The following is a 15,337-nucleotide window of genomic DNA, read 5'->3' on the forward strand; positions in this document are numbered from 1 at the left end:
TTCTTCTCCCGCTGCGTGCCCCCCCTCCCTGTCACGTGACGTCAGGGAGCTCTTTAAAGGGGCATGGGGATACTGTAGAGCTCATCTTTCCTCTACCGTGGAAATTATATCTCCTCTCTTCCTGCTTTATAACATCTTATGCATATTCCATTTCAGCGGAGACCTTTATTGATAAAATGCATGATAGCAGGTTTTTCTCATTAATACATCTGCATTTCTACCCATTCAGAAGTCACAGGGGACTTGTTTGGGGGCCTTTGTGACCTCTGTTTTAAAATTCATCCTTAATTTTCATCCTTGCAGAAAAGGCCGAAGAGCAGCTGGTAGGCACTGTGACCTGATCCTCGCCGTATCATCAGCAAAGAGGTATGTTTCGTATACAACGAATGGCCACTTTGAACCTTTTGCCACTTGACACCATTTTAGTTTGTAATGGAGAAGACAGGCTTCAGCACATGAAGCCACAGCACGTTTTCGTCCTTTTACCAGACTGAGATGTGATATTTTTATTTGCCTTAAAGGGATTTCTTTGTTTTAACCATAGGAGGCATTTACGAGATAAAAGTTAGACCTGAACAGCCTTACGTGGGAGAAATTGACTTTGCATCCTGCAGGACTGATGAGCTAACGGCTAGTCAAAGCACAATCCTAAAAATTAAAAAAAGTTAAATGGTAAAAAACCAATAAGGAATGTGTGATTTCTCAAAACATTATTGTGGGGGACGCTCCAGGAGTATGGGGTGGGTGGCTTTCTGTTAAGGGCCATTCAGTCCCTTTACCAGAGGAGCGTGAGTTTGGTCCGCATAGCCGGTAGTAAGTCGGACCTGTTCCCAGTGAGGGTTGGACTCCGCCAGGGCTGCCCTTTGTCACCGGTTCTGTTCATCACTTTTATGGACAGAATTTCTAGACGCAGCCGTGGTGTGGAGTGTGTCGAGTTTGGTGGCAGGAGAATCTCGTCTCTGCTTTTTGCGGATGATGTGGTCCTCCTAGCTTCATCCAGCTCTGACCTTCAGCTCTTGCTGGGTAGGTTCGCGGCCGAGTGTGAAGCGGCTGGGATGAGGATCAGCACCTCCAAATCTGAGACCATGGTTCTCGACCGGAAAAGGGTGGCTTGCCACCTCCGGGTCGGGGGAGAGGTCCTACCTCAAGTGGAGGAGTTTAAGTATCTCGGGGTCTTGTTCACGAGTGAGGGTAGGAGGGATCGGGAGATCGACAGGCGGATTGGTTCGGCGTCTGCAGTGATGCGGACGCTGAGCCGATCTGTCGTGGTGAAGAGGGAGCTGAGCCAGAAAGCCAGGCTCTCGATTTACCGGTCGATCTACGTCCCAATCCTCACCTATGGTCATGAGCTTTGGGTAATGACCGAAAGAACGAGATCGCGGATACAAGCGGCCGAAATGAGTTTCCTCCGTAGGGTGGCCGGGCTCAGCCTTAGAGATAGGGTGAGGAGCTCGGACATTCGGGAGGGACTCGGAGTAGAACCGCTGCTCCTCCGGATCGAAAGGAGCCAGTTGAGGTGGTTTGGGCATCTGGTCAGGATGCCTCCTGGACGCCTCCCCGGGGAGGTGTTTCGGGCATGTCCTGCCGGCAGAAGGCCCCCGGGTCGACCCAGGACACGTTGGAGAGGTTACATCTCCAATCTGGTCCGGGAACGCCTTGGGGTCCTGCCGGAGGAGCTGGTGGACAAGGCCGGGGAGAGGACGGCCTGGAGCTCCCTAGTTGGGATGCTGCCCCCTCGACCCGGACCCGGATAAGCGGAGGAAGACGAGACGAGACGAGATTATTGAAATTTGTTGCACATTTTGAATTCTACAGAAATCATTATTGGCTTGGCTGCACTCAAGACACGCCATTACCTAATCATTCCTATAGGGAGTAAACTCCAGCAGCTGTAACATTATAGATAATAGTTTATTTAAAACCTTATGTTGCATTTACAAATAACTTTAGTGTTTTCAACAAAGACTACAGATAGACCAGTTGTCATGTTGGGTTGTAGTTTTTTGACCCACGACATGCAGAATCACACAAGAGGCAGAAGGTAAGTAAAAAATTATTTATTTTTGTTCGGTGGAGGTGTAGATGAAGGTCGGGGTTCAGGTGGTTCCGATGGAGTTCTGAAGCAGAAACAAGAGTGAGTAGTTGTAGATCAGCGGGCACAAAGCCTAATGAGAGCTGGCTTACAGTTTCCTGGTTGTTGGGGGAGCTTGAGAGGAGGGGGTAAGTCAAGGCTGGCTGAGCTGGTCGGGTGAGAGGCAGAGGCAATGGCTGGGAGCTGAGCTCCGGAGTCCAAGGTGTCCAGGTTGGCAGGTGAGGGTTGGAGAGCAGACGGTCAGGGATGAGCGACGGGGCTGGCAGGCAGGGTTGTTCCGATGAGTCTATTACTTTGATGATGGAAGTAGACTGGTGGACCTGAGGAGGTCGGAGGAAACAGGGCAGATCAGTATGAGGGAAGCGAGGTACACAGGAGACCAAAACGAGCTAGAGACAGGCAAAGTACTGGTGAGAATACTACCCAATACTGAGTATCATCCGGCACTGACGAGACCACTGATGAGCAGATCTACAGCAGCTGCTCTCCGTACACACCCACCTGCACACAGGACTCAGCACAAAACAGAAGTCAACTCAGCACAGGCCATGACACCAGTTCCTATCAATTAAAAGGCAAAGTATAATGCCTCAAGTAGAATTTTAGTTACCCATTTAATCTTTATTCAACTAGGGCTAAAGTAAAACTTTTACTATTATAAATATGTTGTTAGAATGGTGAATAGACAGCAGCTGACCAAAACCTGGGTATATTCTTCAGGATTAATGATGCACTCAGATGACCACTAATGCAGCCATTCTTTAACATACAGACGTTGATTAAATCTCCAATAGAGCTCCGGACCCCACGTGACTCTCAGTTAGTAGACGCCATATTGGCAGGAAAAAAAGGTAAACAAACACGGATCGTAAACATGAACATGAACGGGATCTGCTTGGATTTTACTTCGTCTGAGTTTACTTCACACTTTAAAACCGAAGAAATCGTTTTATATAGTCAGAAATTAAATAGACTAAACATCTCTGACCCTTACCGTGCCCCTGGGATACTTTTGAAAAACGCCAGAAGCTGTCGGAGCGGACTTCTTACCGGACCTGGCCGGGGAACTCCTTGGGATTCCCCCGGAGGAGCTGGCTCAGGCTGGGGAGAGGGAAGTCTGAGACTCTCGATGCTACTGCCCCCGCAACCCGACTCCGGATACGCAGATGAAAATGGATGGACAAATAACAGATTTACACGTAAGTAGTTTAAATAGAGTGCTGTGCTGTTTGAATGTATAAACTGAACGCCAAGAGAAATCACTAGTTTGATTGTTTTCCGTGAATAAAATAAATATGTCAGGCAGGAGCGTCTCAGGATTTGTCTGAGATCTGTCTCGGTGAGACAGATAATAGCAATCCAAAGTGCTTTTTATGTGTGATCTGACACTTGATCAACCATTGCTTAAAAATGAAATACAGCTTAGCCGGTTAATTGCTGTGATCATAAAACACGGAAACGGCAGCACGCAGAAATCACGAGGCAACGTTATACGTAACGTTTACTTGTTGCTATGAGTAATAAGACAGAAAAAGCCACGCCAAAATAAGTTTAGGAAGCCCACTAAGAATCGTAATAAAAGCATTTAAAATAAACACCATACACAGTTGAAGAAACGTTGGTTTAAGTACCTGATATGAAGCGGTCGCTGCATAAGCGAAATCCTTTACTCTCGGGATCCCACAGCTTCATTTTAGCCCGGTCACTAGCGCGTTTTATTACAATGATCCAACGTTTCCGGCGCTCCGGATCTTGGGGAATCCTGTAGATGGCTCATTCCTTATGTCGTCTGCGTCTGTTCTGCATCCTGGGGCACAACAGGAATCTACCATATTTCCTGTCTGATTGAGTTTCTGACAATAACAAATAGTCCAGCTGCCAGCTTCTGCCTGCCTAATGGCGCCGTTTCGATTTGAACTGTTGCATACCGGGAGAAGGGACGTCAACTCCCGGAGCTCTATATGTTGGGATTCTGCTTTGAGAAATTGTTCATCACATTGCTAATGCACTATTTTTGCTCAATCATGTCATTAGTTAGTCATCTGTTAGACAAATTGTCTACCACCTGATTAAAACAGAAACCATGCAAAAGAAATCTTAGCGCACAATTTGCTTTGTGATCTTAGACATGGACAACGTAGTTTTCTTTTCAGGTGTTTGTCTTTCGGTGTGAAGCGCGGATGCTTACTGATGCTGCAAATCCCGAGACTTATAACTCATAACAGGATGTTTGTCTGAATCACCGACTTCCCACATCAGCAGAGTGCACTCATACAGCATGTGTGCCATGCACGAACAACTGAGGTTTCCTCTGCGTCGTCACTTTATAAGTTTGCCCCCTGACACCACAGACAGTCGCGCTCGTGCAGTCATCGTCACTTTTAATTAGTCGATATAAATACGGGCACAAACGAGAGCCCTCGGTCTCACACAGTGAAACTACAAATCCATGTTACATTGTTACGCATATTCGCTGACTCTGTAGTTACATTGAGATGTTCTAGAGGTACAAAACAAATAGAAGAAAATATAACAATTCTGTATTTTTATACATGTCAAGATTCAAATTAGCAAATGAATAAATTAAAATTAGTCACTTTTCCCAGGCAGTGCTGTCAAAGTCTTGACTTTTCGTAAGCTAAACTCCCTGTAGAGTTACAGGAAGTCCATGATTCAGATAAGGCTTTACTTCAAATAGGACAGTGACAGACAGATGCTGGGTTGGCGTCTGAGGATTATTTGGTTGGATTAGCAGGTCAGTCTTAAGTCTCTGAAATGCAGCCCGACTCCAGCTTGATGCTTGCTGGTTGCAGATGCAGTGAACAGTCACGGTGCAGCTGCGCGTCAGCACAGTCCTTTGCTGATCTGATGCTCAGCTCAGTGTTTCCTCTGGCAAAGTCCTGCAGGTATGAGACACGAGTCTCTATCTTTTGCATCAGAACATTGACATCCCCCTTGTCCATCTTAACCTCTGTAGCCATGGCTTCAAGCTGCTCTGCGGCCTCACTCAAGTCAAACTGCTCTATCTCAGAGTTGATCCGATGCAGCTCCTCTGGAGAGAGCCTCTGGGTTGCTGAGGGGGAAAGAGGGCAGAATCCTTGGAGGTGCACCTGCAGACTGCAGTAGTGGAGATAGGCACAGGGGCAGTGAGGACAGTGGTGGGGTCGCTCGCCTGTGTGCAGGCGTTTGTGGAGCTTGAGGTGAATGAACTGAGTAAATCGGGCTGGGCAGAGCTTGCATTGGTAAGGCCTCTCACCTGAGTGCAGCCGCTGGTGGGTCTTCAAGTTGCTGGTGCTGCTAAACCGCTTATGGCACACCTGTTTCAGAACAAAGCAGAGGGTAATATATGAATATATTTGTTCTAAATTGCTTATTGTTGTATAACACAAAGAATTTGAATCAAAATAAGAGCTAATTGTTTGATACGGTGTTCTATGTTATGAGTATTTCACCTATTTTGGTTTAGAGAATAAAGGAAAAGTTGTCCAGAGGGGAGTACATTTAAAGTAACTCTAAACAGTTTTTTTCAACTTTAAGCTATAGAGCTTTAACGTTGATCTCAGTGACTGTTGAGTTAGAAACTTGACCAGTTTTATATTTCACTCTGCAGACCTCCACTGACCAAAAATCACACTAGATAGTTTTGTGGAGTGGGCAGGTACCCTATAGGGGGTGCTCTTTACCTGCTTTACGGCTGTTATGTTAGCAGTTAGCTTTTTCAGTCAGCCAATCATCAATAAAAAGCACAAGAAGAAGAAAAAGAAGAAGTTTGCCCTTTTTTGTTGGCATCATGTCTTTGGAGGCAAAGCAAGCTAAAACCAGAATGAACATCGGCGCGGCCTATGCTAGTTTGAGGGAGCTAAAGGAGGCTACAAAATCAGTGACTGGTGGTGACCTGGCTTTGTTGCTACTGGACTTGTAAGTATATATTTTTTCAACAGTGTGGGTCTTTTTACTTTGTGGTTTATTTTAGTATTAGCTGGCTCATGTTAGTGTTAGCTCTTTGTTAGGCTAGCTACAGCAGGTTTTGTATAGGGCAGTTGTAATTCCACTTTCAACCAGTAGGGCAAAGGAGCAACAAACTGCTCAGTGTTACTTTAACCACTTGTGAAACAAAAGAGTAAATTTCCATCAACTAAAATAACCCACGATTTAAAAAGCTTTGAATCACTGCAAGTGAGTTCTCTGTTACTTTCACTTTTGCAATAAAATGTTATTCATCAGAACTTTCAGCAACATATCTTGAGTGTGTAGACTCTGGAAGCAAAAATACAACACGGCAGTGCTTCTAAGAGAAACAGTTTGGCTTCACTTTTCAACAATGATAACATTTAATTTATGTCAATCACTGCAACATGGTCGTTGGTCCATCTGAGGTGGAACTCAAATTTAAAGATGAACCACGTTAGGCATGCCAATTCCATCACATATGCTAGACAAAAATAGTCTAAAAACCCATGACATAGTGTTTGCAAGGATGTTTATAAAAAAAATGGAGATTTTAGGTGTATTATGTAGTGAAAAGTTACTTATTTTCACTCGAAACATTCTCCCTGATTCTCCAAACTGCAATTGCTCTGAATACTGTCTACCAGGGTTAAACATCAAAAGTGATGAAAAAACCCAACTTGATAAAACATTAACAATGGAGTTAACATACACATCCAACCAGTAAAATAAATCCATAAATGCTGAAGGCTAACCTTGCACTCATGGGGCTTTTCCCCCGTGTGAACGAGGTAGTGTTTTTGCAGATGTGCCAGCTGAGTGAAGTTCTTGTTGCAGGTCTGACACCTGAAGGGACGTTCACCGCTGTGCACTCGCAGATGGACCTGGCAACAGAATCTGACAGATTAGCACTATGTCAACTCACCATGCAGTGACTGTACAAGCTGCTAGCTTATGGTAATGAGGAACTTACCTTGAGATTGGACAGCTGCCCAAAGACCTTTCCACAAATATTGCACTCATACCGGATCTTTCCATTCTGCCTGGTAAGAGGGTACGATAGGGTCTTGTAGCCAAGGGTCTGTCCTCCTCTCTTTGTACTCCTGAGGCCCAGTGCACCTTCAGTATAGCCTTGAGAGGCAGAGGTAGATTTGGAAGAAAGGCAGTTGAAAGAGGCGGCCATGCCAAGAGGTGGCGAGCATTCCCTAGGTGTGGATGAGGGTACTCTGAGGATTTTACTGTCAATGGGGGAAGAGCTGGCTCTAGCAGATATAGCGAGGTCTGTGCAAGCAGAGTGTTTGAAATCTCTGAAGTCCTTTGAGGGATTTTTGAGGTAGCTTGTCTTTTGGGAGTAGAGGTCACTGTTGTCTTTGTGCTCACTGGTTGATGAAATCATGAGCTCTTGTTTAGAAATTGATGGTGTAAGCACCAAGTCTTTGCATCCACCTACCAAAAGATGTGGGAGGTGTGAGTAGTTATCAAAAGGCATGAAATTAGATGACATGGCCAAGTGTGGTTTGATTTGATCGCTGTAGAACGGGTGTGAATGTGGCAAAAGGCCAAGTGAGTAGTGAGGCAGCAGATAAGGATGCCTAAGAGCAGACACAGGATCAAGGACAGAGGTTTCTTGGAAAGGTTTGGCTTGGATCGGGTCTTGACTGAGGTGATAGTTGAGGTGGACACCATTTAGTGCTGGGCTTTTGGTAGCCGCAGGGCTGCTTGAGGGCATAGAGGTTAAAGAGGAATATCTGTGGCCATGGATAGAATCAGAGTTGGCCTGTATTGGGTAGATGACACTGGGACATAAGGGGAAAACAGCGGAGACACTGGCCTGAGACAAAGGACTGTCCAGGCGTCTTGGGCATTTAGATTTGGAGGGTTCCTCTCGGAGGATCTCTGAAACACTGTGGCCTCGTTTCTCTTTGGTTTTCTCGTAAGTCTGACACAGTTCTGTTGGAAAAATAGGCAAAGGAGATGCAACATTAAAAACTGTTAAATCTATTTTAGTCACAAGTAAGTTCTAGCATCACTATAGGTCTACTGGTGCACAAATGTACACACAAGAACACAATTCCAAAGGTCTGTCCAGTTCAGGAAGGCCAACCCGGCAGATCAACCTCGGCCAACACGAAAGTGGCTGTAATTCAGTGAAGTCCTTCAATACTGAGCCAAAATCTAATGTAGATGTTGGGTTATTCAGAAAACATGCTCTGTGTGAGACTTAGCGTGACACTGAGCATATTATTTTCTAAATTTGACCAAAAATTCTATAACTTCAAAACGTTTCTACAAAAGATGTTACTTAAAACTTTGGCAAGAAGAAAGGTGAATGATAGACACTCCTTCCAAGAGTGCTAGACCTTGAATTTTTCAAATGATACATCTGTCTGTGTCTCTATGACCTTTGAACTCTGTGAAGGTGGACACCCAAACTTAAACAATGGGGGGGTTGATCAGGATACAGATAGCGTTAGGAGTGTGAATACAGTATGTTATCTATTTCAGAGTGACGGTGATTTGTAACTGCCTTGTTTTATCGTTGCTAAGGCAGGATACACAGGAAACAGAATACAAAGGCAGTTTCATCTTCAAATGAGTTATGAGGGATGGTTTTACCCAGATGTAAACAGACAGAAATCCATCCAAATTCACTAGTTAGGTTATAAATGATTGTGAAAATCAGGGGAATTCTACACTTAATCCTAACTCGTGAAATCACGTTAATATTCAGCAGAGTTGTGTGATTTTCTTACAAGACAAAGAACTTACAGAGGTGAGCTTGTATACTTAACCTACTTTTGGACTTAGTTAACAGCAACCCACATGTAACATAGCAAGCCTTATCTTTTGTTCACTCCCTCCTTGCTCTGCCCCTCACCCCTCCCACCCTACACCCCCATCTCCAGAGAGCCCCGCTCTTAGCAAACAAACAACGCACTCCAAGTGAGATATCAATCTTTCAGCGGGTCACCTTGTCAGGAAGTTAACGTAGTCACTGCAAGACTTCCTACCACTCTTCCTCTTTAAAAAGCCAAACAAACGAAGGGGAGTCGTGCCAGAGCATCAGCAGCCACCTCGTTGCGAGCACGAGTTTCTTAATGAGCATTGTGTGCATGCTTGTGGCGTCTCTGACAGTTTTTCTTTGTGGCTCCAAATGAGCGCCCTTTGTTTCCAGGTTTGGCTGAGCAGCCAGGGGTGCTTAAAAAAGAAAAGGGAAACTGAAACATGGCCCAAAATCCTGAATTTGGACTCGTTTTACTCCCGTGCTGCACCTGTAGACAAGCCCCTCTCTGTTTTCAGGACTCTACCATGATTCTTTGTGCTCTGCTTTAACAAAGGGCCCATGGGTGTGACTGAGTAACTTTTTAAACACCCACACAAAGAGTGTGTCAGTCGGTCACCCCTTTGACTGGGCGCTTTCACTGTGACAGTCCAAACCAGAAACGCATCAAAGTGTGGCCGCGGAAGACCATCCCGCGTGGATTCTGCTCTAACACTCACCCTTTTTATCAACAACCAGCTGGCCCAGAGGAGGGTACTTGCAGCGCTGGGCGAATTCTGGGCAGTACCACACCAGAAGCTCCTGGCCTGGATGAAGGGGTTTGATAGTGTAGAAGTAGACATCCAACCCACTCTGGCAGGCAACCAGGTTCTGCTCTTCCACCGAACAAGCTGGGTTGACGAAGCGCATCCAGTTGCTCTTCTCCTCGTTCAGACCATCCAGGATGTGGTGTAACTGCCCGTCAAAGAACACCTAAGCAAGCCATTGCAACACAGGATTATCTGGTTGATAACGACACATCAACTTCTTAAACAGGACCTCACCAATCCTGATGTCATTGTCTTTGTGGTAAATAGTCTATTTATTCCGCTTGGGGTTGTGGCTGTCACCTGTTTAGAAATTAACTGAACAAGAATTTCTCTGTATGACTAGATCGCATCATAGCCCACATCTGTCACAGTTGTAGTGAATGTATCCTCCCCCTCTTCCTCCCTACTCCCTTTTTTATGTCGGCATGACTTTATTGCTTGAGTCGTGGTAAAATATCGGTATGTCTGTTGCAAGTTTTGGTCAGGCTTAGATAATTTCTATGTTCCTAACTCTGATTTGCCTAATCACAAAAAAGCGTGTGTGTGTGTGTGTGTGTGTGTGTGTGTGTGTGTGTGTGTGTGTGTGTGTGTGTGTGTGTGTGTGTGGGTGTGTGCAATGGAAGATGTCCCAATGCTGCTGAATTGTAGCATCACCGTTTTCAGACTCAAAGCCACTTCCTCGCTTAGTCAGTGTGAAAGTTTGTAAGTCTGGAGAAGTGCGGACATGTGTACGGTGTATTTACTGGCAGTGATACCACAGCTGAGAGAAGCAGAGAGAGAAGAAACACTGCGTCACTGAAACCAAACAGCTGTGTGAATGTGTGCTGAGAGAGAGAAAAACCTCACAAAGTCACCAAAAAACTGACAAAACACCTTTGCATAATTAGCAAATGCAATTTTCTTCGCTAAAACCACACATTAGCATCACGACTCGACTTTAACAGGATGACGGCCCTTGGCCACAACTGCCAGCTTGCACCACAGCAGAACCCCTGCAGCGCCTCCAGCACGTAGCTCACTTACCCTCCAAAAATATCTTCGGTCAGCATTTTTCGGCAGGGTTTCGTTGGTGTAGCTTTCCCCGACGAAAGGGCCGAATCGCGTCCCTTTGGGAATCAGCTCTTTGCTCATCACCCCGAGCACCTGTTCAACACAGAGGAGACAGAAACATCAAACGGGCTGGTTCACAAATTGGAGGGCTGAGCAGACGCTTTGATTAGAATCACATAATTAAAGGGATGAGGCTCTTGGGAAAACTGTCAGCATGATCAGACCTTTAATCTTTACCCATTTTTCTTTGTGATTAAACAAGGTAATCGATCTGATTCCTGTAATGCATTAACTATTGCCACAACATTTTCACGCACTGCTTTTTTAAGTCTGTGACTGAATGTGCTCCATCCTTCACATGCTGAATTTTTCATGAGACAGTCACCCGAGTTTTCTACGGTTTCAACTCTTGTTCTGGTACCTCCAGGTGTGAAATTCACTCCTCTTTCTCAAGCCTTTGGGCCAAGGAAGTGTGTCACGTTCACACCCCGACCAGCGAACATTAATCTGAGCTCCGTGTTCAAAAAGCAAGAGCACAAAAGCGATGGAAAGAGTCTCTTTCATGGGAACACTGGTACAGGATATTTACTGGGCCAGCCAGACAGTTGAACTCATCCACCTAGTTTTCTGGCCTTGTCCTTATTCCTCATACGGCTGACAACTCTAACAAATGCAGTTCCTTGATGCCAATCAAAATTCAAAGAAGTCTGGTGAAAGTTCAAAATGGTAAAAGCCGGTATTTAGTAACAAGCAACAAACCTGCTTCCTCTGATTACATCTGAATACCACATCTTATCTACAGACAACCGTTTCTGATCTTTGGTTTTCTTTTCATCACTTATCTTCCATCACCATGCGCGTGTCCACCTTTGACGATGTTGTCCATGTAACAGGTCCCCATGTCTCAACTTTGCATTATAATGTAATAACTAGCTGGAACAAAGGGATCTAAGGTAGCCGCCAATCACAGTGCCCTTGGGCTAATTGCTAAGGAACTTGGCCATTGTCTCTGTCTTTGCCTCGGCTAATTCACAGCAGTGAGGGAAAGACCCGAATTGGACAACAACACGTCAAGTACTTCCCGCCTGAGGATGGATGCATGGATGGAAGGATGTCGGAGTGACGTAAAGAGTTGGCAGTCCAAAAACATCAACAACTGCTGCACATTTTCTGCAGAAATTGCGATTTTGTGTAAAAACACACAAAGCAAGTAGTTCAAGAAATTAGGAAGGTCCTGCGCACCTCTGTTGAGTTGTTGCTCCGTTTCAGGGCAAGGTTTCTGGGTAAGGACCTCTCAGCTCGAACCTTGCCATTGTGACTTTTGGACTCTTCTTCTAGAGGTTGATCCTTCACAATGTAAGTGCACTTCTCCTCAAAGTCCGTCTCGCTCCACGATTTCATATCTACATCCTGCGGACCTGGCATCTCTGCTGTGGTGGCTCTGATGCTTTGTGGAGATTTCTCTGAGGTTAACATGACTGTGGTGCATTCAGGGGAGGAGGCCTAGAGAAGAAAACAAAACAAAAAGTAGAGAAAATACGCAGCTAATGGATTTCTTTCAAATGCATCATTTTGGACTTTCTTGACGTCTACAGTAGCACAAAATCCAGTTTGGCTTTACTATTTTTGTGCCTCAGATTGAAGGAAAACAATAGGAACAGCTGCACTAAAGGAAGTCCGGCTTTGAATGGAGCTAAAATTAGATCCCCAAGTGTGAAATAAGATTTTTGTGGAGGCAGATGAGGCAAATTTGGGATAAAGAATTCAACTTCAGCAGCTACGAGTGGACAAACAAACTTCAAAGTGCCCTCTTACCCCCGCTGTCCCATGCATTCTTTCACTCTCCAAATCACAACGCTTCAGGCTACGAGGAAGATTTGTTTGTTGCACGTCAGCCCTGAAGCAAGACCACTTTCACAAGGAAACAAGTAAGCACTCCAAGTGAGTCAGCCCGACTTCCTTTAAATGGACCTGGCTCTCGGCCAGTTTTGAACTCTTTCTCTTTCTGTCTGTGCTGATTTCTCTGCTTCACATCCTTCTTTGCGAAGACTGTGGTCAGGTAACCTCAGCCCTGATGATGAGCACAATATAAAGGGGTGTTAACCCTCAGAAGGCAGGCGTTGCAGATTTGCAACAGTTAAAACCTACCTACCTGGTTACTCCACATACGTATTTCATGAGCATTGTTTAACGCAGAAGTACCGCTGAAGGACTTAGTTGTTCGTCCTTTTATCAAAACTTATTTTGAGCCTGTGAGGGTTAAGAAAGACTGAATGCTGGAGATACAAATACAGTCTGCAGAACGTCTCCTTTATTAGACGCATCAGTCTGCAGCCGAGATAGTGACTGATAAGCGCTGTGCTTGTGAATATTCTGTAGGAAACCATGTGACTTCAGCTCAGCTCCAAATTTAACCTTGATTTAAAAACAAACAACCCGAGCTTCTTAATTTGACATTTCTTAAATCTGAATTTGCATTAATTCTCATTCATCCAGGAACTAGAAATAACCCTAACCCTAAAAAAGTCCAATTAAAAGTTCTAAATTCTTCAGCATGCTTACGCGGTTGATCAGGAATATAAAAGAGCGACATCACGTGAGCTGCTTTTTGATCTCTGGTGGAAAATAAGAAAATCAAAACAACTTCAAATAAGAAGTGCAGAGAAAGATGAGATTTATGGACAGAGTTTCACACTCGTTTTCTCTGAAGCGTGTTGCCACAGCTGACTCGGAATGACTGTCACAAGTGTGACAGCTCACTCTGAAACTGTTGAACCTAGTGACACAGCAGAAAATATATCCTGAAGACCAAAGACACGAATCAAAAACTCATCTGTGGCTCGCAGCACGGCGTGTATCAGTTTGAGTCTAGAAAGCACACTCTTCCTGTGGCAGCAGATGTGCAACAAGGCAAAGAATATTTAGAGTGAATCCATGAAAGGATCAGAGATGGGTGTAAAGGTCACTTACTGTAAAGCCTTGAGAGGAGCCACACATAAGGCAAGTTTGACTGTCTGTGCCCAACTTGAGCTGGAGTTCGTCTGATCCACTGCTGAGCGTCTTTCCTCTTCTGTGGCTCACCCAGCCTGAACGTACCTAAGTGTGACTGACTGCGTAACAGAGTGTGGAGGAGGGAAGGTGTGTGTCTCAGAGAGAGAAATACACTCCCTTTTCCTCTTGTGCCACCTCCTCCTACCCCATCATGACTCCTCCTTGGAGTGTGTGAGTGTGTGTGTGTGTCAATGTCCTGCCTAGAGGCGTGAGGCTTTCTCCAGGGGGGTGCCTTGGCTGTCACACAGCTATGTCCGGATCACACAGATGCATCTTCATTTTCTGACACCCTCTTTTGTCTGTGGGCAACCAGGAGGACGGACCTGTATGAGACTTTGGGGGGAACGTTTTAATAAAAAATGTTTTTCTTTGCCCGATTAGATTTTCATGAAGAGCTACTTCTTTAATTCAAAAACAAAATTAGGTTCAATAATACACATTGACTGTTTTTCCCTTTTAAAATTAGTGACTGGGAGGGTTAGGGTTAATAGAGATAGGGTTAAGGGTTTTCTTTCACCCTCACACTCTCTTCTACTTTAGCTCTTTGTCTGATTTGCCGTTCAGTCAGCCAGGTCAGCATGGACGTAATTTTCACTTTAGAAGTGTGTGTGTGTGTGGGGGGGGTGGGGGGGTGGGGGGGGGGGTGTCTTTACAGTATGGTCTAATGGGAAACAGGCTTCAACACAAATGGTTGTTTTCTGCTTGGTCCTAGAGCTCAACCAGTGTAAATTTAACATAGCGTCATGTTGTTTTTGGATGGTAAAAAGTGCAGGGGTCAAAACTTGACTTTGGAAAAACAAATGGGGGGGACATGTCCCCCCTGTCCCCCCCAAAAAATTACGTCCATGCAGGTCAGGAATTGTCTGAATTCTCTGACTCGTCATCCGCTCGCTTGACACGCTCCTGCTGTGATAAGCTGCCTACTTGTAAGCTTATTTCCATTCATCGGCGCCTTCCTCGTCAGCGTTCTCGTTGACTTTCTCCTCCTCAGGAACGTTCATGTCGCGGCACCAAAAAGTGTCAAGATTCTACTGTTCTTCGCGCACTCTGCTTTGTTTTCGTGGCGTTTTGTCCTTCCTCTCCTGCTTCCTGTCCCATTCACCACACCTGACCAAGCTACTAATTATGGCTGCTGACATGAGCCACCGTGTAATTTAAAATCCACCTCTCTCTCTCTCTCTCTCTCTCTGTCTGTTTCTCCCTCTTTGCCTTCAGTCATCTCATTCATCACCTTCTATTCAACACTCCTCTCCTCCACCTCCTCCTCTTCCTCTCTAATACCTCTCTATCTGAACCTTATCCTCATTCCGTGTATTACTCAGAGGAGCTGCATGAGTAATTCACATAATGACAACATGGACTATTGGTTTAGGTCGAGTCCTGTAGAGGCGATGCAGAGATTGCTCGTTGATTGCGTGTGGGTGGATATCTACGACGGTGGATATTTATCTCGATCTGCTTAGAAGGAAGTTGGTTTCAGTCACGTGACATTTAAAAAACTGCATTCTTAGAATGACACGACGCTGAGTGAACTTTATGGAATTGTTCAGATCTTCGGAAGTGAGGTTCTGTGGAAAATCTCTCCCCCACCTCTGAGCTAGTCAG

General features: G+C 45.1%; 1 protein-coding gene across 2 annotated transcripts; it reads right to left on the bottom strand.

The window, feature by feature from the left end:
• Window positions 1-4,458: 4,458 nt before the first annotated feature.
• Window positions 4,459-13,800, bottom strand: prdm1c (PR domain containing 1c, with ZNF domain). Of its 2 annotated transcripts, XM_015947395.3 has the most exons (8): window positions 13,652-13,800; window positions 11,924-12,184; window positions 10,655-10,774; window positions 9,542-9,794; window positions 7,014-7,990; window positions 6,796-6,924; window positions 5,349-5,409; window positions 4,974-5,209 (listed from the first exon to the last, which is right to left on the bottom strand). In XM_015947395.3, exons 1-8 carry the CDS (start codon window positions 13,676-13,678, stop codon window positions 5,115-5,117), a joined length of 1,923 nt encoding a protein of 640 aa, XP_015802881.3. In that variant the 5' UTR covers window positions 13,679-13,800; the 3' UTR covers window positions 4,974-5,114. The 2 variants fall into 2 exon arrangements, with proteins under 2 accessions (XP_015802880.3, XP_015802881.3); XM_015947394.3 differs by having other exon boundaries at window positions 4,459-5,409.
• Between the last annotated feature and the right edge of the window lie 1,537 nt (window positions 13,801-15,337).

This window comes from Nothobranchius furzeri, chromosome 2 (genome assembly GCF_043380555.1).
Source record: "Nothobranchius furzeri strain GRZ-AD chromosome 2, NfurGRZ-RIMD1, whole genome shotgun sequence".
NCBI lineage: Eukaryota > Metazoa > Chordata > Actinopteri > Cyprinodontiformes > Nothobranchiidae > Nothobranchius > Nothobranchius furzeri.

Coding starts and splice junctions, on each gene's coding strand:
- prdm1c (XM_015947394.3), bottom strand. CDS start 13,678: ATGTGTGGCTCCTCTCAAGGCTTTACA. Junction 10,775..11,923: donor GGAGCAACAACTCAACAGAG/GTGCGCAGGACC, acceptor TGTGTTGAACAG/GTGCTCGGGGTGATGAGCAA. Junction 6,925..7,013: donor GGCAGCTGTCCAATCTCAAG/GTAAGTTCCTCA, acceptor TTCTGTTGCCAG/GTCCATCTGCGAGTGCACAG.